General features: G+C 49.3%; 1 protein-coding gene across 2 annotated transcripts in view; it reads left to right on the forward strand.

Moving 5' to 3' along the window:
- Positions 1-16450: 16450 nt before the first annotated feature.
- The window catches only part of LOC134350238 (antigen WC1.1-like), a 72068-nt gene continuing 64318 nt past the window's right edge, over positions 16451-24200 (forward strand). For both annotated transcript variants that reach the window (XM_063055246.1, XM_063055247.1), the window contains exons 1-2: positions 16451-16725; positions 22982-23043. In XM_063055246.1, coding sequence (XP_062911316.1) covers positions 16649-16725; positions 22982-23043 — 139 coding nt within the window. In that variant the 5' untranslated portion in view covers positions 16451-16648. The remainder of the gene's footprint in view (positions 16726-22981; positions 23044-24200) is intronic.

Here is a 24200-nt window from a genome sequence, read left to right on the forward strand (position 1 = left end):
ACGACTAGGTTGCTAGGCTGGGACCAAGGGTCTGGGCTAGGACTCGGAATCGGCTCCCAGAACTAGAGGAGACATGAAGAGGCTAGGGTATGGACTCCGAGCCCGAGACTGGGCGAGGACCCAATACCTGGGTCTTGCCTCGGGCTCGGACCCCAGACCCAGGCATGGACATGACATAGGCTAGGGAGAGGAGGAACATGGAAAACAGAGCCTCGGTCTCGGGAGAGCAGGTACATGGAACCATGGACATATACACAGAACACAGAGTCGGGACCCCTCCTTGGGTACAGAACATGGGGCCGGGACTCACACACAGAACAGAGAGCCGGGACCCCTCCTTGGGTACAGGACATAGGGCTGGGACTCATGACCCGCCACGGGGCAACAGCAAGACAGCCTGACTTATCTCACAGAGGCGAGGACAAGACGAGACAGAACATGACCCCCTGCAGGGCAACGGCAAGATGGCCTGACCTACCCCACGGAGGTGAGGACAAGACACGACAAGACATGACCCCCCACGGGGCAATGGCAAGACGGCCTGACTTACCCCACGGAGGCGAGGACAAGACAAGACCAACACGAATGAACACCAGACTGTACCTATCTAGCTCCGGTGATGGAACTAGACCGAAGTGCAGGCCAGGGCTGCAGACGAGGGCCAGAGGTGAGAGAGGCAGAGAAGGGATTCGGACAAGGGGTTAGGACAGGAATCACAGACCGCCAGGGCCAGGACTTGACTCAGAACTGGGAAGCCGCCAGGGCCAGGACTTGACTCAGAACTGGGAAGCCGGTAGGGACAGGACTTGACTTGGTGCTTGAATGCTGCCAGAGCCAGGACTTGACTTGGTGCTTGAATGCCGCCAGGACCAGGGCTTGACTTGGTGCTTGAATGCTGCCAGGGACAGGACTTGACTTGGTACTTGAATGCCGCCAGGAACAGGACTTGACTTGGTGCTTGAATGCCCCCGGAGCCAGGACTTGACTTGGAGCTTCTGGGTACTAGCGAGCTCTTGACTCGGCCTGGGAACAATAGACGGCGGTTCTTGATTTCCTCCAGCAGGTTAACTGACGGACCCACCTCAGTGAGGAAACTTTGCAGGCTCGCTTTGGCGAGGTAACTGGACAGGGTTGTTCCAGTGAGGAAAGGCGAATTACCCGCACTCACTTCGGCAGAGACTAGGCTTGCTCTGGCCAGATGACATCGGCACACCGTACCTTAGATGACTTTGCAGACGCTCCCGCACCGAACAGCTGAAAGCCAAAGACTATAAACTACCAGTTCAGCCGAGTGTTAATTGCCTCTAATCACCAAAGTCGAAGGACACGGGAAAACAGGGAATCAACCGTCCGGATTGTAACATAAACAAGGTAAATTTAAAGGGACCCCGATCCGGACCATGACAAGTATAACCTTTCTCAAGTAAGGAGACCAGAACTGTACACAGTACTCCAGGTGCAGCCTCATCAGTATCCTGTACAGTTGCAGCATAACCTCCGTGCTTTTAATTTCAGTCCCTCCATCAATGGTCCAATGTTCCATTTGCTTTCTTGATAACCCATTGCACGTGCAAACCAACCTTTTGCGATGCACGCACAAGCGCTCCCAAGTCCCTCTGAACATGCAACCTTTTACCATTTAGGTAATAATCTGATCTTCTATTTTTCCTTCCAAAGTTTGATGCTCTCACATTTTACTAGTTTACTCAATCACTCAGACCCTTGCCCACTCACTTAACCTATCTATTCTCTCTGCAGACTCTCCACATTCTCTGCACTACTGTCATTTCCACTCAATTCAGTGCCTTCAGCAAACTAATGTGCTACACTTGGTGCCCTCAAACTGTTAATGTGCATGGTGACAGTTGTGGGCCCAGCACCGATCCCTGTGGCATTCTGCTCACCACTGACCAGCAACTACAGGAATGTTGACATCTCTTGAACCAACTGGCACAGCCCTAATCACTACCCCAGCATAGCTACACCAGGACCACTTTGTACCACAATGGGTTTTCAGAATCAGGTTTATTATCACCGGCATGTGACGTGAAATTTGTTAACTTTGCAGCAGCAGTTCAATGCAATATATAATCTAGCAGAGAGAAAAAAAAACAATAAATAAACAAATAAGTCAATTACATATATTCAATAGATTAAAGAAGTGTAAAAACAGAAATACTGTATACTAAAAAGAAGCGAGGTGGTGTCCAAAGATTCAATGTCCATTTAGGAATCGGACGGCAGAGGGGAAGAAGCTGTTCCTGAGTCACTTCAGGTTTCTGTACCTCCTACCTGATGCTAACAGTGAGAAAAGGACATGCCCTGGGTGCTGGAGGTCCTTGATAATGGACGCTGCCTTTCTGGGACACTGCTCCCTGAAAATGTCCTGGGTACTTTGTAGGCTACTGCCCAAGATGGAGCCGATTTATTGCATATTTGCACTTTTCTTGAAAATTCTGCTTCTCTGATGCTCTGTACCTATGATGTTGCTGCAAGTAAGTTTTTCATTCCACTTGTGCATACATGGATTTGTGTATCTGACAATCAACACAGATTTGACTTTTAACCACACTAGGATCACCTTGCACTACGGTAGACTTTTTTGTGCGTGCGTCGCAAAAGGTCATATTATTTCTTTCCTGTAAAATTGTGTGTGTTTTATGTTTAATTTATGTTTTTCTTGTCAATGCTGTGTCTCTGATGCCGTGTGCCTCTACAAGGATGGTTTTTGTTCAAAGGTTTATTTATTATCAAAGTACACAACTCTGAAATTCTTCTCCGGGTAGCCATGAAACAAAGAAAGAAGAGGAAGGCTCTCTTCCCACACAAAAAGTCAAATGGAACAAGCACAGCGACCCCCCCCCCCGCCAAATCCGCCTCCCCACATAAAAAAATGAGAAAGATCGGGCAAAAAACACAGAATATCAAAACAAACTATAAGAATGAAAAAAAGGTCTATAGTCCAAGTCTGGGTAGCATTCTCCAGGGACAGCTGCAGGCTCCCGCAGCACAGTGCCCCCCAGCCATCATAGTCATAGTCATACCTTATTGATCCTGAGGGAAATTGGTTTTCGTTACAGTTGCATCATAAATAATTAAATAGTAATAAAACCATAAATAATTAAATAGTAATATGTAAATTATGCCAGGAAATAAGTCCAGGACCAGCCTATCGGCACAGGGTGTCTGACCCTCCAAGGGAGGAGTTGTAAAGTTTGATGGCCACAGGCAGGAATGACTTCCTATGACGCTCTGTGCTGCATCTCGGTGGAATGAGTCTCTGGCTGAATGTACTCCTGTGCCCAACCAGTACATTATGTAGTGGATGGGAGACATTGTCCAAGATGGCATGCAACTTGGACAGCATCCTCTTTTCAGACACCACCGTCAGAGAGTCCAGTTCCATCCCCACAACATCACTGGCCTTACAAATGAGTTTGTTGATTCTGATGGTGTCTGCTACCCTCAGCCTGCTGCCCCAGCACACAACAGCAAACATGATAGCACTGGCCACCACAGACTCGTAGAACATCCTCAGCATCATCCGGCAGATGTTAAAGGACCTCAGTCTCCTCAGGAAACAGAGATGGCTCTGACCCTTCTTGTAGACAGCCTCAGTGTTCTTTGACCAGTCCAGTTTATTGTCAATTTGTATCCCCAAGTATTTGTAATCCTCCACCATGTCCACACTGACCCCCTGGATGGAAACAGGGGTCACCAGTGCCTTAGCTCTCCTCAGGTCTACCACCAGCTCCTTAGTCTTTTTCACATTAAGCTGCAGATAATTCTGCTCACACCATGTGACGAAGTGTCCTATCATAGCCCTGTACTCAGCCTCATCTCCCTTGCTGATGCATCCAACTATGGCAGAGTCATCCGAAAACTTCTGAAGATGACAAGACTCTGTGCAGTAGTTGAAGTCCGAGGTGTAAATGGTGAAGAGAAAGGGAGACAAGACAGTCCCCTGTGGAGCCCCAGTGTTGCTGATCACTCTGTCGGACACACAGTGTTGCAAGCTCATGTACTCTGGTCTGCCAGTCAGGTAATCAAGAATCCATGACACCAGGAAAGCATCCACCTGCATCACTGGCGCTTTCCCCCAGCAGATCAAAAGGCAGACAGCCGGCGCTCACCTTCCGCATTCGCCTCGATGATTAAATCTCCCTCATCGTTATAATCGGCAAACACTGGAAGCTTTAATCGGCGAAATAGAATCGAACTGTCCCGCAGCATGTTTGCCATGTGGTTCACCATGTCCCTGTCTCCCGGAATCCTCTTGGAGACTGCAGAGTGCTGGGACACCCAAACCATCTCCAAACAGCAAATCACAGGCTCCAGCGGTTCCAGAATCCCATCGATGACAAAAAAAAAATCAACAAACGTAGACGACATAAAAGAAGTGAACTATATGGTTTCATGATCTATCCGGAAGCTGTGGACTGAAGGAGCGCTGTACGCAGGCGCCATCTTGACCAGAAGATTGCACCTGTGCCTACATGCACTTACGCTTTTGACAATAATCTCGACTGCACATTTGACATCGATGGCTGCATTGTTTTAGAAACTGCAACCTCCATCTCTTCCATTCCCTCCGAGTCTCTCTATCTCAGGGGTAGGAGCAGCCACCAAGATCTGTTAGGAGCCTACAGATTCTCAGGGTTATCCAGACGAGGCTTCCTATAAGCATCCCCTTCCCTCTCCCAGTTCCTCCATCTCCATTACTATTACTCTGATGATGAGACTTTCCACGCAGGGGCCCCTGACATGTCTTCCTCTTCTTGCATTCCACTCCCCTCTATACCTCAACTACATTTCATTCACTTCCTGTACCCCTGCTCCATCCGCCCCCAACCCCCAACACAGAGTCATACAGTCACACACAGCACAGAAAAACGGTTCCTGCTGACCAAGGTTCCTATCTGAGCCAATCCCATTTACCTGCATTGGGCCCGTATCCCTCTAAATGTTTTCAGTCCATGTACCTGTCCAAGAGTCTTTTAAACATTGTATTGTACCACATACCACTCTCCCTGCAGTTCATGCTGTAAACTGAACACCCTCTGGGCAAAAAGGTTGCTCGTCAGATCCCTTTTTCAAACTTTCCCCTCTAGTTTTTGATTCTATTTTTCTGGGGAAAAGGCTATGTTCAGAGGTGTATGATATTACACACCTCTATGCATCCTTCCCTCATTCTCCTACACTCCCAACCTGCCCAACCTCTCTCCCTATGACCTCTTTCTACAGGGGCACAATTGAGAGCATCCTGACTGGCTGCATCACTGCCTGGTATGGGAAATGTACCTCCTTCAATCGCAGGACTCTGCAGAGAGTGGTGCGGACAGCCCAGCACATCAGTAGATGTGAACTTCCCACTATTACAGCGACAGGTGTGTAAAAAGGGCCTGAAGGATTTTTGGGGACCTGAGTCATCCCAACCACAAATTGTTCCAGCTGCTACCAGCTGGGAAATGATACCGCAGCATAAAAGCCAGGACCAACAGGATCTGGGACAGCTTCTCCCACCAGGCCATCACACTGATTAATTCATGCTGACACAATTGTATTTCTATGTTGTATTGACTGTCCTGTTGTACATAGTATTTATTATAAATTACTATAAATTGCACATTTAGATGGAGATGTAACATAAAGATTTTTACTCATGTATGTGAAGGATGTAAGAAATAAAGCAATTCAATTCAATTCAGTCACTCGAGTCCCAGCAACATCCTCAAACATCTCCTCCGCACTCTCTCACTCTTCCTGTATCAAGGCATCCAAAACTGAACATGATCCTTCAAATGTGGTCTCACCGATGTCCTGTAAAACCCACCGATAACCTCCCAGCGCCACCCTCAGGGTGGAACAGCATATGTTCATCTGGGTAGCCTCCAACCTGACAGCATGAATATCGATTTCTCCTTACAATAACAAAAATTCCCTCCCAGCTCCCTTCTTCTTCTATTTCCCACTCTGGCCTCTTACCTCATTTCACCTTCCTATCAGCTCTCCTGGGGTCCCCTCTTCCTTCCCTTTCTCCTATGGTCCTCTCTCCTTTCCTAACAGATTCCTTCGTCTCCAGCCCTTTGCCTTTCCCACCCACTTGGCTTCACCTATCACCTTCTAGCTATCCTCTGTCTCCTTCCCACATCTTCTTATTCTGGCATCTTCTCCCAGAAGGGTCTCGGCCCGAAACGTCGACTGTTTATCAATTTCCCTGGATGCTACCTGACCCATCGAGTTCCTCCAGCATTTTGTGTGTGAAGCTTTGGATCTCCAGTATCTGCAGAATTTCTCATTTATGATCTTCTGACTGATGAAGGCCAGGGTGCTAAATGCCTTCTTCAGCATCAGTATCGTGTCGTGTTGTACAGCACTCCCCAGGGCCCTGTCGTTCACTCCGGAAGTCCTACCCTCATTTCTCTTCCCACAATGCCACACCCCACACTTGTCCAGATGAAACTCCCTTTGACATTCCTCACCAAAGTTCAAAGAAAATTTATTATCAAAGGACGTTTATGTCACCACACGTTACCCTGAGATTCACCTTCTTGCAGCCTTTCCTGGTAGAACAAGGAAGTACTATACAATTAATGAAAAATTGCATACAAAGACTGTCAAACAACTAATGTGCAAAAAAAGGACAAAATGTGCATCTATTAAAAAGCAAATAATAAATAAACAAATGGTTGAATAACACCAGAAACATAAGTTGTTGAGTCCTTGAAAGTAGGTTGTGGAATCAGTTCAGTGTGGAGATGAGTGAAGTTATCCACACTGGTTCAGCAGCCTGATTGTTGACTGTTACTGAACTTGGTAGTGAAAGACCTGAGGCTCTGTGTCCCATTTATCCAGTTGATCAGGGTGCCTCTGTAATCTTTGATAACCATCTTCACTGCCAACATCACCACCTATTTTAGTGTCATCTGCCTTGTACATTCTCATTCTGATTCTCATTTTGAAAACCATCTTTCAAGAATATGTGTGCACTTTACAGTTTAAAGATAATGTGGAATGAGTCACGTTTTCAATCAGAGAAAACATACACCAATTCTTCTTGCAGTTGCACAAATATTTAGTCATGCTGAAATCGTTTTGTGGGTAGTCTGATATCTTTGAGGCTAATTGTGGAGCAGTAAAGATGCAAGCCGAAAGCAAAATAGCACAGGCCCTAAAAACATGAAATTAAAAATGAAAACTGAGCAATGTACTTGGTGATTTTAGTTAAAATACTTGCTTCAGCTAAAATTTTAGGTGTGTACAACAGTGCAAAGTTGAAAAATCCTTCCTAGTCTCTTAACAGTTTTAATGCAGAAAATACTTTGCTGTACAGGTTGAAGGTGAGTTTCGATGCAAAATGAGCCTGCGAGCAAACAAGCAAAGCGGGCTTCCAGTAAAAATAGCCCGGGATTATTGTATGGCACAGAACCAAGCCAGAACAAAAGCTTGTTTAAAATCTCTGCTGCGGATTATCATCACCACTTTATGTTCACTGTGAAGGATTGTGTGTGCCTCTCGAAGAATGGAGTGGGAAAAAAAGTTTGAGGCTTTGAGGCTAAGTAAACAGTGACATCAAAACTATGAACATGTCGCTGTACCACAACAGCTGGAGAATAAGCTTTGTGGGGAATTAAATGTTTTCTGTAACTGAATATTATTACATATGTTGGAGAAAGGAGACTGCAGATGTTGGAATCTAGACCAAAAATACATACTGCTAAAGGAAATCAGTGATCGAGCAGCCGTGTCGATTTTGAACTGAAACATCAACAATTCTTTTCCTTTCTCAGATGCTGCTTGATTCTATAAATTTTTTTCCAGCATTTCAGTTTGTTGTTTTTTTCTGTTTCTCAAGCTGATTAAGGGTAGATCTATGTTGCCTTTTGTATTCAATGAAGTAATAAATCTCCTGGATAAAAATAACACTGCAATGGTTTTTTAAAATATATCTTCACGGCCCTGTCAATTAGCCTGAACAGGACTAGTAGGCTTAATATTTGCATATTTACAGTCAGTATGTCCAACGTTGCCTCTGATATAGTTCACATTCAGTAACTGTTGATGTTGGATTTTGTCCAAAAGGGCGTCACCAACCAGACTTAAGTAATTTCGATAAGCAGATTAGATATACTAGGATGTAAAATCTGCACCTTTATATGTGCTGAATCAAAGATACCTTTAATATAAAGGCTAAATCTCAAGCCTATTCCCACAGTAACATTAAAGAAAATGGATAACAAGTCAGAAGTAATTAACTGAGTAACTTCAAATTTCAAGAGGGAGAGAGAAAGTTTATGTTGAATCCTAAAGCATGTGGAACACCTGGATATGAATTTTGAATGAAAAAAATATTTGCTTTAAAAAGAGGAAAACTAAAATATTCATTGTTCATGAGGGAAAGGCCGCAAGTAATTGAAAAACAGAATATTTTATATTTAAATCACAGAACATGATGTATTATTTTAGTAACAAAATAACTTCAGGATTCTCCTGTTGTTGAAATATCCCATCATGTAAGTGAATCTATATTTCATATTCCTTTCACGAATGGCAGTCAATCCCCTTGTTTAGAAAAGAGCCTCCAAAGAGATGAGAAAGATGACATTTTACTGTTTGATATAGTGTCATGCTGAATGGTAACTTCATTTAATATTGCCACACATGAACAGACAAGACAGCGGCTACACTTCATGAGAAGTTTGAAGAGATTTGGTAAGTCGACAAATACACTCAAAAGCTTCAAAAGATGCACCATGGAGAGCATTCTGACAGGCTGCATCACTGTCTGGTATGGAGGGGCTACTGCACAGGACCAAAAGAAGCTGCAGAGGGTTGTAAATGTAGTCAGCTCCATCTTGGGCACTAGCCTACAAAGTACCCAGGACATCTTGAGGGAGCAGTGTCCCAGAAAGACAGTGTCCATTATCAAGGACCTCCAGCACCTAGGGCATGCCCTTTTCTCACTGTTACCAATAGGCAGGAGATACAGAAGCCTGAAGGCACAGACCCAGCAATTCAGGAACAGCTTCTTCCCCTCTGCCATCCAATTCCTAAATGGACATTGAACCCCTGGACAATACCTCACTTTTTTTAATATATAGTATTTCTGTTTTTAGCATGATTTTTAATCTATTCAGTATTTGTATATTGTAATTAATTTAGTTATTTATTAGTATTATTATTTTGTTTTTTTCTTCTATATTATGTATTGCGTTGTACTGCTGCTGCTGTTAAGTTAACAAATTTCAGGTCACATGCTGATGATAATAAACCTGATTCTGATTCTGACTTACCATCCGTTCATTATAGCAGATCAGTTCATTGTAACAGTGCATTGAGGTAATACCAGGGAATGTAATAAGAGACCAGAAAAAATGTGTTGCAGTTGGAGAGAAGCTGCAGTACAGGTAGACGATAAAACATAAGGTCATAACGAGGTAGGTTGTGAGGTCAAGTGTCCATTTGATTGTACGAGGGAACTCTTCAGTGATGTTGTAACAGTGTGATATAAGACTCTCAAATGGAAAAGGAAGCCAACACTGCAGCTGAAAAGAACATCTAAACATTAAATGAATGCCGCTAGTCTTCAGAGTCAGTTGACTCGGCAGTCCAATTTCTCAGGGAAGGATGAATGCAAACAGGCAGCGAAGCATTGCTGTGCTCTATCCAAGTCTCCACAAGCACTACAACGACAAGTATGGGGTTAAATATTATCACGATTAAATAATAATTAGCTGACACTTGCAAATTCACAAGCGCAATTGCTGTATCTACTGCACTGCCGAATCCGTGGTTGTGACAGGGCCCCCCTCTCTAGGTGCAGCCCCTGAGGCTCCACAGACCTGTGTCCGCTGGAAGTCCCTGATCAGTGACTTGTCCAAGATGTCCTTCACCGGGATCCAAGTACGTTCTTCTGGGCCATACCTTTCCAAGTCCACAAGAGACTAGACCTTACCACGTACCCAGCGAGATGCCAGGAGGTGCCGCACAGTATAGACAAGGGAACCATTTACCAGGCGGGGAGGAGGGGGAGGTGGGGTCAGGGGAGAGGTAGTAACTGGCTTGAGCTGGGAAACATGGAATACTGGGTGGATCTTCAGTGATGCTGGTGGACACAATCTGCCGACGGAGCCGATCAGCCTGCTGGGAATGCTGTTTCTGGGTGCGCAGCAGAGAAGCCCTGGCTCGTCTCCAGGTGCGCTTGTAGCGCTGGATCAGCTGTTCAGCAGCAGGAACTCCTACATCTATCTACTGATTAGGGAAGAGCGGGGGCTGGAATCTCTTCTGGCATTCAAAGGGAGACATACCGGTGGAGGACGACTGGAGGTTATTGTGGGTGATCTCTGCCCAAACTAATTGGGAGCTCCAGGACGTGCGGTTGGAAGAGGCAAGACAGCACAGTGTTTTCTCCAACTCCTGGTTCACTCTCTCAGTCTGGCCATTAGATTGGGGGTGGGAAGCAGACAAGAGGCTGGCTGCGGCTCCTACGGTTCCTACAAGAGAGCAGAAAGCCTTCCAAAAGCGGGAGTGAACTGTGGTCCACGTTTGGACACTATGTCTTGAGGAAAACCATGGAGCCTGAACACATGTTGAACCATGAGTGTGGCAGTCTCACGAGCTTCTTCTTCTTCTCCGTCTTGTTTTACGGCGGTTGGCACCCAGCTTAATGGTGCATTACCACCACCTTCTGGTCCGGAGTGTGCGATAGACGTACATTCTAAATCTCTTCACCCAATCACACACACACACACACACATACCTTAACCTACACTTTATCCTCCCATCTTTGGCCATCCTAGTACCCTATTTCTGCTTATCCATCATATCCTATTAAAAAAAAACCCTGTATCCCTTAAGAAAGCCTGTGCTCTCTCACCCATACCCAGCAACCCTTTTCATGTGAATTCCTGAACCCCCAGTTCCCTTAGATTGATTATCATCATCTCTCTCTGTATCCCATACTTCCTGCAACACAAAACTACATGTTCTACTGACTCCTCTTCCTGACATTCCTCACACAATCCTGTCTGGTGTTTCCCTATCATTTTCAATGTTTTGTTTAATGCACAGTGCCCCAGCCTTAACCTAGTCCACACAGTTTCCTCTCTTCTATATCCACTATCTACCCTAATACCTGCAACTCTCTTGTATTTGATATAAATGCCTCCCTTTCCCCTCCCTGTCCCATCTTTCTTGCCACATTTGGTTGATTTTTTTCCCAGATTACACACTTAACCTCTGCTTTACTGATACTAATGTGCATTTCAACATTTTCTTTCTTTAACGCCCTCTTTGCCAACTCATCCACCCTCTCATTCCTCTTCACCCCTATATGTGCTGGAACCCATAGAAATTTTACCTGATCTCCCTGATTTGCTATTCTTGTGACTGACTGAAGGACTTCGTAAAGTACATCTTGCCGACTGTTTGAGTGAAAAGACCCTAAACTTGCTAGAACTGAGGATGAATCTGAGCATATCAACACTTTGGCTTGTCTAGCTTTCTGCACCCATTGCAACGCAACCAACACTGCCAGCATCTCCACTGCATACACCCCTAACTTATTAGATGTTCTTCTGCTGATTCCAATTTCTTTTGCTGGTATAGCCACCTCAAACCCTGTCACTCCTGTTTCAGGTTCCTCAGCACCATCCGTATAAATCTCACGAGCTGGTGGGAGCTTGGGGAGGGCAATGAAGTGGGCAGTCTTGGAAAATCAATCCGCAATGACCAAAATGGTGGTGTTTCCATTAGACGGGCGTAGACCAGTGACGAAATCTACTGAGAGGTGGGACCCAGGGCGGTGGAACACAGACAGTGGACATAACAGACCCGCAGGACACTGGCGTGATGTCTTGTTCCGAGTGCAGGTGGGACAGGCAGATGCAAAGTTGTGGACATGCTGGGACATAGATGGCCACCCAAATTGTCTCTTTATAAACTCCTGAGTCCACTGAATTCCTGGATGTTCAGCCAGACAGGAGGAGTGACCCCATTCCAACATTTTGGAACGCACTGCAGCAGGGACAAACAGCCAGTTGGGAGATCCCCCTCCGGGCCTGGATCTGACTGTTGGGCAACCCTCACCTCTGCCTCTATTCCCCAGATCACTGGAGCAGCGATACACGAGCGGGGAAGAATAGGCTCTGGATCCGCATTGTCCTCAGATCCATCAAACTGCTGGGAGAGAGTGTCGGCCTTTGTATTCTTGCTACCCGGACGATAAGTGAGGATGAAATTGAACCATATGAAGAAGAGAGCCAACCGAGCTTGATAAGAGTTGAGTCTCTTAGCATCCTGAATATAGAAGAGGTTTTTGTGATCTGTCCAGACCAAGAATTGATTCTCTGCCACCTCCAGCCAGTGTCACCATTCCTCCAGGGCCTCCTTGATAGCCAGAAGCTCCCGGTACCCAACGGCATAATACCTCTCCGCCGGAGTCAAGCGATGGGAAAGGAAGGCACAAGGGTGCAGCCGGTTATCTGCAGGCGAGCACTGAGAGAGGACAGCTCCAATGCCTACACCGGATGCGTCCACCTTGACAATGAATGGCTGAGATGGGTCTGGGCGCCGCAACAGCGGGGCAGTGGTGAAACGTTGCTTTACCTCTGAAAATGTTTGGTTGGCATGGTCCGTCCAATGGAATCCTGCCGAGGTCTTCTCGGTGAGTGCATTAATTGGAGCCATGATAGAGCCAAAATTCTGGATGAAGCGGCAATAAAAGTTCACAAACCCCGTGCTCAATGCCTCCTTAATGTATTCCTCCATGGCCACTGTTTCAGGATGAGAGAGGGAAAAGAGCCGGCCCCGGGGAGGACTACTGCCAGGTAGGATGTCTATGGCACAGTCATATGGCCGGTGTGGCGGAAGGGTGGTGGCCTTTCTTCTACTGAAAACCTCAAGGAGATCCGCATATTCAGCCGGAATCCCAGACAGGACCACATCCCTAGCTGACATGGGAGGGGATTCATGGAATGGAGCTTGAGCAGGACCCAGACAGGTAGACAGGCGTGCCGGTCGTCACTCTAGGAGTACTTTCAGAGAAAATCGATCCGTGGGTTATGTCAGGATAACCAGGGGAGATCAAGTATCAGTTGAGGCGAATTAACCAGATAGAAAGATATTTCTTCATGATGGTTGCCTTTGAGCACCAGTTGGAGGGGTTGGATCTGGCCAGTTCCCAGAGGTCGACTGTCCAGCTCCCTGACGTTGATTTTTTCTCTTAATTCCTGAGTTGGAACTCCCCATGTTTGAGCCAGAGAGGTATCCATAAGATTCCCAGCTGCACCAGAGTCAATAGATGCCTTAAGTTCATGGGTCTGATACCTCCATGACAAGGAAGCTGTGAGCATTACAGAATGAGGAGAAGCTGACTGAAGAGAGAACCGACCCGTCAGGATTACCCTCCCTGCTGACGGGTATTCTCTTTTAATGGACGCTTGGAACATGCCACCCGGAAGTGTCCTGGATCTCTACAGTGAAGGCAGGAACCTGTTCTCGAGCACCGCTCTCATTCCTCCTGAGACAGGCGCATGCTCCCCGCTTGCATAGGCTCCTCCGTGAGTTGGGTGCTGGGTGGTGAGGGAGGGGGAGAGAGCAAGGAAAGAAGGTGATCTGGCAGTGCATAGGAAGTTTGAAACTTACCCGGTCGTCAACTCGAATAGCCAGATTAATCAGGTCATCCAGAATATCCTGCTCATCCCGGACAGTGATCTTGTGCCGGACCCCTGCGTTCAGTCCACACTGGAAGGCAGTGGTGAGAGATCTCTCATTCCAACCCTCCTCTACTGCAAAGGTACAGAATTTCTATAGTCTCCTGAGGAAGTAGAGGCACTGCTGAGTTTTCTTGGCCACGGTGTCAGCGTAGTTGGACCAGGGTAGGCTGTTGGTGATGTTTTCTCCTAGGAACTTGAAGCTCTCAACTCTTTCAATCTCAGCATCATTGATATGAAAGGGTACGTGCACCACCCCTTTCTGAAGTCAGTGATGACCTGTTTTGGTTTGTTGACATTGAAAGAAAGAGTGTTATGACACCATATCACTAGATTCTCTATCTCCATCCCATACTCTGACTCTTCATTACTTCAGATGCAGCTACTAAAGTGGAATCACCTGCAAACTTGTAGAGAGAGCAGACTCTGGCCACAGTGCATAGTGAATAGATTGGGGGGGGGGGCGGGTGAGGATACATTGTTGTGGAGCACCAATGCTGAGGATAATTATGACAGATGTATTGCTACCTACCCTTACTGATGGCGATCTGTTAGGAACTCGAGTTGGTCAGGAAGTAAAGAATCCCGTTGCGAAAGGAGGTGTTAAGAGTCTCTGGTCTAGGAGTTTGGAGATGAATCTGCTTGGAACTGTAGACAGAACTGAACTGAATAGGAACTGAAGGCAGAGCTGTAGTCAGTAATTAACATATAACCAACCTGTCTTTACAGTGCAGAAGCTGCAGAGATGAGTAGTGACCCTGTTGTGGATCGAGGTTGGCTAGGAGGCTGGAGTTAATGTGTTTCATGACCAGCCAATTATAGATGTCAGAGCCCCTGGACAGTATTCTTTAAGGCATGTTATGTTGTTTTTCATAGGGACCAGGATGGGGTGATAGCAGTCTTCCTAAAGCAGGTAGGAACCTCAGGCTGAAGTAGGAAGAGGTTAAAAAATGTCAGCCGTTGTGTGCACGATCTAAGGACACAGCCAGGGACACCATCCGGGCCAGATGCTTCCCAGGGATTTGCTCTCCAGAAGACTGCTCTTACGTCTACAATGGTGACTGTGGGTTCAGGTCCATAGGAAGCTCTCAGGGTGGGCAGTGACACTCTAATCCCCCATCTCTACAAATCATCACCCCCTCAGATAAATATTATGTGGAGATTTATGACAAATATGATCATATGATATCAGTATCTGAAATACACCTTATGGAAATGTTTGTTTGATGGTGAAATCCAGTAAAAAATAAATTACAAAAAAAGAAAGACTGCACTAAACAGATCCAGAAGGGGTGTGCTGTTAACAGCGATGCTGCTGGCCTTTGTTTTGGAGTCACATAAGCCCTGCCACAACTGACAGCTCATCTAGGACTCCTCGTGATATTGCCTCTTGGCAACGCTGTGGCTTTACAAGTTTAATTATCATTCAACCCTACATAAGTGCAGCCCAATGAAACAGTGTTCCATTGTTGATGCAGCAGGTAAGCACCCATGAGCCCAGTGATGAGCCCTGGGGAACATCACTAGTCACAGACCATAAGACATAGGAGCAGAATTAGGCTGCTCGGCCCGGTGAGTCTGCTCCGCCATTCCACCACGGCTGATTTATTATCCCTCTCAATCCCATTCTCCTGCCTTTTCCCATAACCTTTGACACCTGGACTAATCAAGAACCTATCAACCTCCGCTTTAAATATACCTGTTCACTTGGTTTTCACAGCCGCCCATGGTAATGAATTCCACCCTCTGGCTAAAGAAATTGCTCCTCATCTCTGCTGTAAAGGGACATCCTTGTATTCTGAGGCTGTGCCCTCTGGTTCTAGATTCCCTCTCTATTGAAAGCATCCTCTCTACATCCATTCTAAGTGGGCATTTCAATATTTGATAGGTTTCGGAGAGACCGTGCCCCCGCTATTCTTCTCCAAGAGACAACCAGCTGCCATCACCCTCGGCTTTCTAGCATTGGGTCAATTTAGAATCCTGCCACCTGATAGTGGCTGGGACTGCTGGACTATGAGATGGACTCTGGATGATCCTGTCGGGATGCTTCGCGGCTTGGTATGACAACCGTAAAGGAACTGCAGAGAGTTGTGGACACAGCTCAACACATGATGGAGACCAGCCTCCCCTCCACGCACTCTGCCTCGGTAAAGCAGCACGCACAATCAAGGACCCCAGCTGTCCCGGATGTTCTCCTCATCCCATCGGCTGGGAGATACACAAGCCTGACAGCACATACTGTATCTGCCCTGCTGCTATGAGACTACAGAATGGGCCTCTCATATGCTCAAAGTGAAATCTTGACCTCACAATCTCCCTCGTGTGACCCCTGCACCTTATTGTCTGTACCCTCTTTGTAGCTGTGACACTTCTGCCGTGCTGCAGAAGGGGCGGTGAGGAGAGAGCACTGCACTGTGGGGTGGTGGTGAAGAGGGAGCACTGCGCTGCGGGGTGGGGGCAAGGAGGGAGCACCGTGCTGTGGGGTGGTGGTGAGAGGGAGTGCCGTGCTGTGGGATGATCCGTGAGGAGGGAGCACCGCACCATGGGATGGATGGTGAGGATGGTGCGCTGAGCCGTTGGGGGTGGTGGGTTGTGCTGCAATGTAGGAGGGGCGGTGAGGAAAACGCGTTGTAGGAGGGGCAGTGAGGAGGGCGGCACCAAGCCTGTGACGCATGTCTTCCTATATCAGGCATCTACGTAGCAGGAAGCTACTGCTCCATCTGTCGAGATTGTTATCCGCTCCCCTTTCTCTGGCGTCGCCCCCACCTCTGTGCTTCTTGATCGGGAGGTCGTTGGAGAGCCTTACACCCCAAGTCTGAGGACCCATCTCACCAAATCTCCTCAGCCAACACCCCAATCCCCACCCTCCACACCCTCTTCCACCACCATAGCCTTTGAGAATCGACCACGCACAAACTCCTCTGAAGTGGAAGGAGATGGCGACAAAGAAGAAACGAAAATTTCTGGAGGGGTCAGAGACCTTCGTGAGGAAGAAGGCTTCCAGATTGCTGAGGTAAGGCCTTATCGGGCTGGTTCCTCAGGGGTAGCAGCAGGGCCCAGCAATGACTTCCGAAGCTGTGTGTCCTTCCTGGCGTACGTGCCCTTGAACGGACGCAGATATAGTGCTGGTAATGGCGGACGTCATCCGCCCAGTGCGGACCCCAGATGGAGATAGAGGTCGTGGAGCGCTGGGTAGAGAAGCTGCCTCCTGGCTCTGGAGACCCAGGTGGGGGGGGTGGGGGTGAGGGGGGGGGGAAGAGAGAGAGAGAGAGAGAGAGAGAGAGAGAGAGAGAGAGAGAGAGAGAGAGTGAGAGAGAGAGAGAGATGTTGAATTTAACTTTGAAATTTTATGTTGAATTTGCATGCTCTCCCTGTAATCCCATGAATTCCCACTCAAACTCCAGCTTCCTTCCTCATCTCCCAATAAATATTCGGGGTTAATCAGGTGTGAATTGCCCCTTCGCGCGCGTGTGAGTGTGTGTGTGTGTGTGTGTGTGTGTGTGTGTGTGACTGGCTGAAGGGTGACGCGAACGTGTGAAAGAATAAAGTGGGAGGGGTGTAAGTGGATCACCCTGTTTCCATGACAAGAAGGGTCGTGGAAGGATTGGTGAGTGGGATGGCGAGAGGGGTGGTGGGTAGAGGAGGGATATATAATTCCGCTCAGGGAACTGGGCTGATTCAGGACCCAATGAAGGGCAGGCAATGGATGTTCACTACAGGAGCTTCCCAAAGACAGGGTGGGGTGGGATATAAGAAAGGACGGCTAATATGGAGAATCAGGAGATCAGGAGGGGGTTGGTATCTACTGTATGGGATGAGCCTGCACATCCTCAGGTTTGACAGGTCGTGGGTAAGGGGTGCGGATCCCAGTCTGTGTAAGGGTGAGACCCATCCCCCAGTGTATGTCTGTGTGGTAGAGAGCGCCATACCCCAGCAAGGGTGTGTGACCTTTGCACCTTTGTCCCCTCTTGACTAGCGGAAAATAATCCCGTCACCCTCACTGTTGACTGCGTAGGCCTCTGTCTGTTTCGATATCTTTTCCACCCCCACGCTGCTGGGCTGCATCTCAAGTTCACACCTCCCCCCCCCCCCCCCCACTGGGGGTGAAGTTTGTTTCTCTGCTGCAGAAAGTTACTGATCTTAATCTCAGCCCCTGAACATCTGCTGTTGTGCACCTGTCACCCTCAACAGCCCCGTGTTAGTGTCTGTGTCCCAGCTTCTGTGTGTGTGTGTGTGTGTGTCTGTGTGTGTGTGTGTGTGTGTGTGTGTGTGGTGGGGTGTGTGTGGGTGCGGTGTGTGTGTGTGGGTGTGGGGTGTGTGTGTGTATGTGTGTGTGTGTGTGTGTGTGTGGGTGTGTGTGTGTGTGTGTGTGTGTGTGGGTGTGGGGTGTGTGTGTGTATGTGTGTGTGTGTGTGTGTGTGTGTGTGTGTGTGTGTGTGTGTGTGTGTGTGTGTGTGTGTGTGTGTGTGTGTGTGTGTGTGTGTGTGGTGGGGTGTGTGTGGGTGCGGTGTGTGTGTGTGGGTGTGGGGTGTGTGTGTGTATGTGTGTGTGTGTGTGTGTGTGTGTGGGTGTGTGTGTGTGTGTGTGTGTGTGTGTGTGTGTCTCTGTGTGTGTGTGTGTGTGTGTCTGTCTGTCTGTCTGTCTCTCAACAGACTTACCACAAGGCAGTGGGGCTATTTCCCCATAGCTGGGACAGTGGTTGACGAGCGCCAGGGCGTGTTCACATAGTGATGGGCCTGCAGGCCACGTCTCTGGGGCCCACTGCTGCTCCGAGATACCCTGTAGTTTAGCCTGAGACCGTAAGATACCCAGTTTCTGTGTGTGGCCCCGAGGAGGCACTGCAGGAGTCTTGGTGGTGGAGAGGTTCTGTACTGGCAGGAGGAGGTTTACAGACTCGGCTCCTCTTTTCACCCTCTATTAAGAAGGCTAGGCAGCGGCAATAGCTGTAAGCAGAGAGCACTATGCAGCATACACTAACTACAAGCACTACCACACTACTGCACTAGACGCTTCACACACACCCTGTCAGCAAATACTCCCACCCACACACTCGGTAGAGAGCGGGTCCTGGAGCTGCAGTATGCAGACGACTGTGCTCTTGTGGCCCATACTCCGGAGGATCTTCAGACTGTCTTTGCTGTGGTGGTGAGAGCGTACAGCAGGATGGGGCTGACTGTCAATACCACCAAGACAGAAGTGGTTTGCCAATGGAGTACCAGTATCCCACCCACTCTACCTGCCTTCACGTTGGTGATGAAAAGCTGTCAGTAGGGACATCTTTCAAATATCTGGGGAGCATTCTCTCTGAGGATAGCGGCATTGACAACATCCAGAGCCGAATTAAACCGGCCTTTGGGGGACTTCAGCGTAGAGTCTTTCAGAACAGGAGCCTTCGTCCCTCCACAAAGGTCGCCGTATACCAAGCGGTCTGTGTCACCACCCTCCTTTATAGCTGTGAAGCTTGGGTAACCTACAGCCGTCACGTCAAGTCCTTGGAGTGCTTCCATAGGCTGCCTCCAGCGCATCCTGGGAATTACCTGGCGTGAGCGGGTGCCTCACACTGAAATACTTGTAAACACCAACTGCAGGAGTATTGAGGCCATGATCACCCAGTGTCAGCTGTAGCGGCTGGGGCACGTGATAAGGATATCCCCATGTCGGCTACCCCGCAGAGTGTTATATGGCCAGCTACATCATGGTCGACGCTCAGCTGGAGGGCCGAAGAAGCGCTATAAGGATCAGATGAAGAATGCTTTAAGGAAGTGCAAGATCAGACCCGAGGACCTGGAGGATGTTGCTGCTGACCGTACCACTTGGCGACAGCTGTGTAGGGATGGGGTCCGTATTCTGGAGATGGAAAGAACAACCAACCAGAAGACAGCAGAAGAGAGCCAGGGGAAATGCAGCCATGGTTGCCACCACTACCACCACTACCACATATACATGTCCCACCTGCAATAGAGCTTGTGGGTCAGGATAGGACTGTATAGTCATCAAAGATCTCACCGTTAAAGGAGTGGACGTTGTCATCGGATTTTGATGGACAACCGAAGAGGAAGTGTATGTGTCTGGGAAAAATCTGTGAATTTGTACGTATCTCTATAAGCGTGTCTGTATATATTTTGTGTGTGCATATCTGTTAAGTCTTTATGATATATATCTTTCTCCATCGCTCCACCCCCTCACCTCCTCACACTCTCCCCCTCCACTTCTGCTCTCCCTCTTTTTCCATCCCTCCACCCCCTTGATTCTCCCTACCCTTTCCCCTCCACTCTCTTGCTTCCTCTTCACCCTTCTCCCTCGCCCTTACCCCTTTTCTCAACCCTCCCCTTGTCTCCCACACTCTCCTGAACTCTCTCCTTCTTTCCCCCTTATCTGTGTTTACCCCTTCTCTCACCCTTTCTCCTTCCCTCTTTCCACATGCCTCCTTTTGTTTTCACCTCTCGCACCTTCTCTCCCTCTTTTTCTTTCAACCTCTTTCTTCCTGTCTTCTTTCCCCCCTCTCTCTCCTCCTGTCCTCCCTCCCTCTTTTCCTCACTACTACCTCTTTCCCCTTCTCTTCCCTCCTCCTCCAGCATTCCTCCCTCCCTTCTCCACTACTGTCTCTCACTCTCCCACCTCCTCCTCTTCCCGCTCTACCTTTCTCTCCCTCCAAACACTGTCCATCATCTCATCCTCTCTGCCCACTCCCCTACCCCTTCTTCAGCACCCCTCCTCCCACTCTCACCTCTTCCCGCTACTACCCCACCCTCCACCCACTTCTCGCCCTCTCTCCTGCCCCTCTCCCCTTCTCTCTCAAGCCTCACTCTCTATCTCCACTCCCTCCCTATCTCCCCCTCCCGCTTTCCCCACCCCTTCCCCCTCCATGCTGATCGGTGAGCATGAGGCTGACTGCAGGGTCAAACCTGCCTTCTCGGGCTTTATCTCCTGATCAGAGTGTGTGTGAGCCAGCAGAGCAGCTCGTCCTACCTGAGCCCCGAGGAACGGAAAGAGCCAGCTTCCTCTGCAGGGCCACAGACCCGCTCAGAAATGTGTGCCCCGCCACACGTCCTCCTGCACATCGACACCGCGGCTTCCTGCCTCCGCGGCTCGGCTCAGCTCAGCTTGCAGCACCCTGCTGTGGGAGGGGGTGAGGAGGGAGCACCCTGCTGTGGGAGGGGCGGTGAGGAGGGAGCACCGTGCTGTGGGAGGGGCGGTGAGGAGGGAGCACTGTGCTGTGGGGGGTGGTGAGGAGGGAGCACTGTGCTGAGGGGGGGTGGTGAGGAGGGAGCACTGTGCTGTGGGAGGGGGTGAGGAGGGAGCACTGTGCTGTGTGAGGGGGTGAGGAGGGAGCACTGTGCTGTGGAAGGGGGTGAGGAGGGAGCACTGTGCTGTGGGAGGGGCAGTGAGGAGTGTGCACTGTGCTGTGGGAGGGGGTGAGGAGTGAGCACTTTGGGAGGGGCGGTGAGGAGTGAGCACTTTGGGAGGGGTGGTGAGGAGGGAGGTCTGTGCTGTGGGAGGGCAGGGGCGGTGAGGAGGGAGCACTGTGCTGTGGTAGGGGGTGAGGAGGGAGCACTGTGCTGTGGGAGGGGGTGAGGAGGGAGGTCTGTGCTGTGGGAGGGGGTGAGGAGGGAGCACTGTGCTGTGTGAGGGGGTGAGGAGGGAGGTCTGTGCTGTGGGAGGGGGTGAGGAGGGAACACTGTGTTGTGGGAGGGGTGGTGAGGAGGGAGCACTGTGCTGTGGGAGGGGGTGAGGAGGGAGCACTGTGTTGTGGGAGGGGGCGGTGAGGAGGGAGCACTGTGCTGTGGGAGGGGTGGTGAGGAGGGAGGTCTGTGCTGTGGGAGGGGGTGAGGAGGGAGCACTGTGCTGTGGGAGGGGGTGAGGAGGGAGGTCTGTGCTGTGGGAGGGGGTGAGGAGGGAGCACTGTGCTGTGGGGGGGTGGTGAGGAGGGAGGTCTGTGCTGTGGGAGGGGGTGAGGAGTGAGGTCTGTGCTGTGGGAGGGGCGGTGAGGAGGGAGCACTGTGCTGTGGGAGGGGGTGAGGAGGGAGGTCTGTGCTGTGGGAGGGGGTGAAGAGGGAGCACTGTGCTGTGGGAGGAGGTGAGGAGGGTGCACTGTGCTGTGGGAGGGGAGGGGTGGTGAGGAGGGAGCACTGTGCTGTGGGAGGGGTGGTGAGGAGGGAGCACTGTGCTGTGGGAGGGGGTGAGGAGGGTGCAATGTGCTGTGGGAGGAGGTGAGGAGGGAGCACTGTGCTGTGGGAGGGGGTGAGGAGGGAGCACTTTGGGAGGGGCGGTGAGGAGGGAACACCACCAGGTGGATAGGAGTGGAGACAGAGTAGTGGACTCAGCCCAATAATCAAGGGCACATCTCTCCCCGATATCGGTAGCCTCTGCAGGAGCTACTGCCTCAAGAAGGCAACACCCATCATCAAAGATCCCCACCATCCGGGCCGTGACATCTTCTCTCAGCTCCCATCGGGCAGGAGGTACAGAGGCCTGAAGTCCCACATCATTAGGTTCAGGAACAGCTACTTCCCTTCAACCATTCGGCTCCTGAACCAACTGCAACAACCACAATCACTGCCTCAGTATAGCAACACTAGAACTAATTTTCTCTACAATGGACTTTCTTGCAAAGAAAAAGGATAATTTGTGTTTCAGTTATTTCCTTGTGGATGTTATCGTTCTGATGCTGCTGAAAGCAAGCTTTTCTTTACACCTGTACGCACATGGAATTGTGCGTCTAACAATAAACTGCACTTTAACTTTGACATTAACAAATATTGAGGGGGTTGAGGAGGGAACACTGTGGGGGGGGAATGCTGTGGGGGTGGGGTGAAGGGGGAGCGCTGTGGGAGGGGGCCGAGGAGGGAATGCCATGGGAGGGGGGTAAGGAGGGAGAGCGGTGGGAGGGTGGGTGTGGAGGGAAAGCTGTGGGAGGGGGTGATGAGTCGGGAGCACTGTGGGAGGGGGTGATGAGAAGGGAATGCTGTAGTGGGGGCTGAGTAGAGACTGCTGTGGAGGGGCGGTGAGAAGGGAATGTTGTGGGAGGCAGTGATAAGGGAGTACTGTGGAAGGGGAAAAGGTGCGGTGAGGAGGAATGCTTCACGAGCGCATTGGAACACAAGTTGCTTTGAATCAGGGTGTTTCATAATCCTCGCAATCCTTGACCCTGATGTCTGTTTGACCCATAACCCTTGAACCCACTGAACCCTAATCTCCCCTTAATCCTTGAGTTTAGCATTTACCCCTAACCCAGCCTAACTGACTGTTGCAATGTTCTTGTTCAACAGGCCTCAGCAGTGTTGCGGAATGATCCATCTGCTCTTCTCAGTCACAATCCTGAGCGCTCTCGGTAGGTTTACAAGCTGGAAGGGATATGAGGTGTGTGGGGCAGCCCAATCCCTCCACAGCTGCCTGATGAGAAGAGCAAGCAAAATGCAGCAGCAACTGCCACCAACAACAGCAGGCTCATTCTTCAGGGAATGCAGTCAGTGGGGACAAATACACACACACTCACACTGTGTACATACATCTATTGATGCTTCTGGACACATCTTCAGTGATGTTCCTGGAATCATCGGGTGTTTCGGGTCTTTCAACATCATACACCCTCCTCCAGGTGACCCAGCCGGGGCTGATCAGACCCCAGCTTGTGTCCAGATGGCTAGCTACTTATGACTCCATGGCTCCCCTCTTTTGAGCCACAGCCATCTTGAGGCCCTCTCTGCCGCATCGGTGGTACTGCGGATGGCTCTCCTCTTCCTCTCTCCCTCGATGCCCAAAATGCTGAAGGCTCTAACTAAAGAATGGGCTACGAATCCCCTACAACCAACCTCCACTGGGAGACACCTCACTCTCCATCCAGCCTGCTGACAGTTGCTGACCAGTCCTGCGTACTTCGAGAGCTTCCTTTCAAAGGCCTCCTCCAAGCTATCTTCCCATGGGACTGTCAGCTCCAGCAGCACCACTTGCTTAGTAGACTCAGACACCAGGACAATGTCTGGTCGCAGGGTGGTGGCTGCGATATGGTTGGGGAACTTCAGCTGCCCTTCGAGGTCCACCAACAGCTGCCAGTCCGTTGCAGAGGTCAGAATGCCCGCAGATGTCAAGTATCGCCTTAAAACAATTTGTCCTTGATTGAAGGTAGTAATGTAGTGATTTCTGATAGGACAATTTTGCAGGAAATACCCTGATATAAATTCCTAATGTATTTAGATCTTTATAAAGATAAATACGTACACACAGAATTTATACATTTTGCCAATTCATAAATTTGGTGTGTTTCTTCTTTTATCCATTGATCTCCTGGGCACTTTAACAAAATGGGAAGGGCTGGGGTAAGCCAAGGTTTTCATATTTGCCACCCCGCCCAAGCATTACTGGAGTTGGGGAAGTTGGAGTATTTAGTGTGTTAAACTAACACGTTGAATCTGGCTCTCACTGGGAACACAGTTGCTGTATTAATTTAAAAATGCAAACATGAGGAAATCTGCAGATGCTGGAAATTCA

The sequence above is a fragment of the Mobula hypostoma genome, chromosome 8, assembly GCF_963921235.1.
Source record: "Mobula hypostoma chromosome 8, sMobHyp1.1, whole genome shotgun sequence".
Lineage (NCBI taxonomy): Eukaryota > Metazoa > Chordata > Chondrichthyes > Myliobatiformes > Myliobatidae > Mobula > Mobula hypostoma.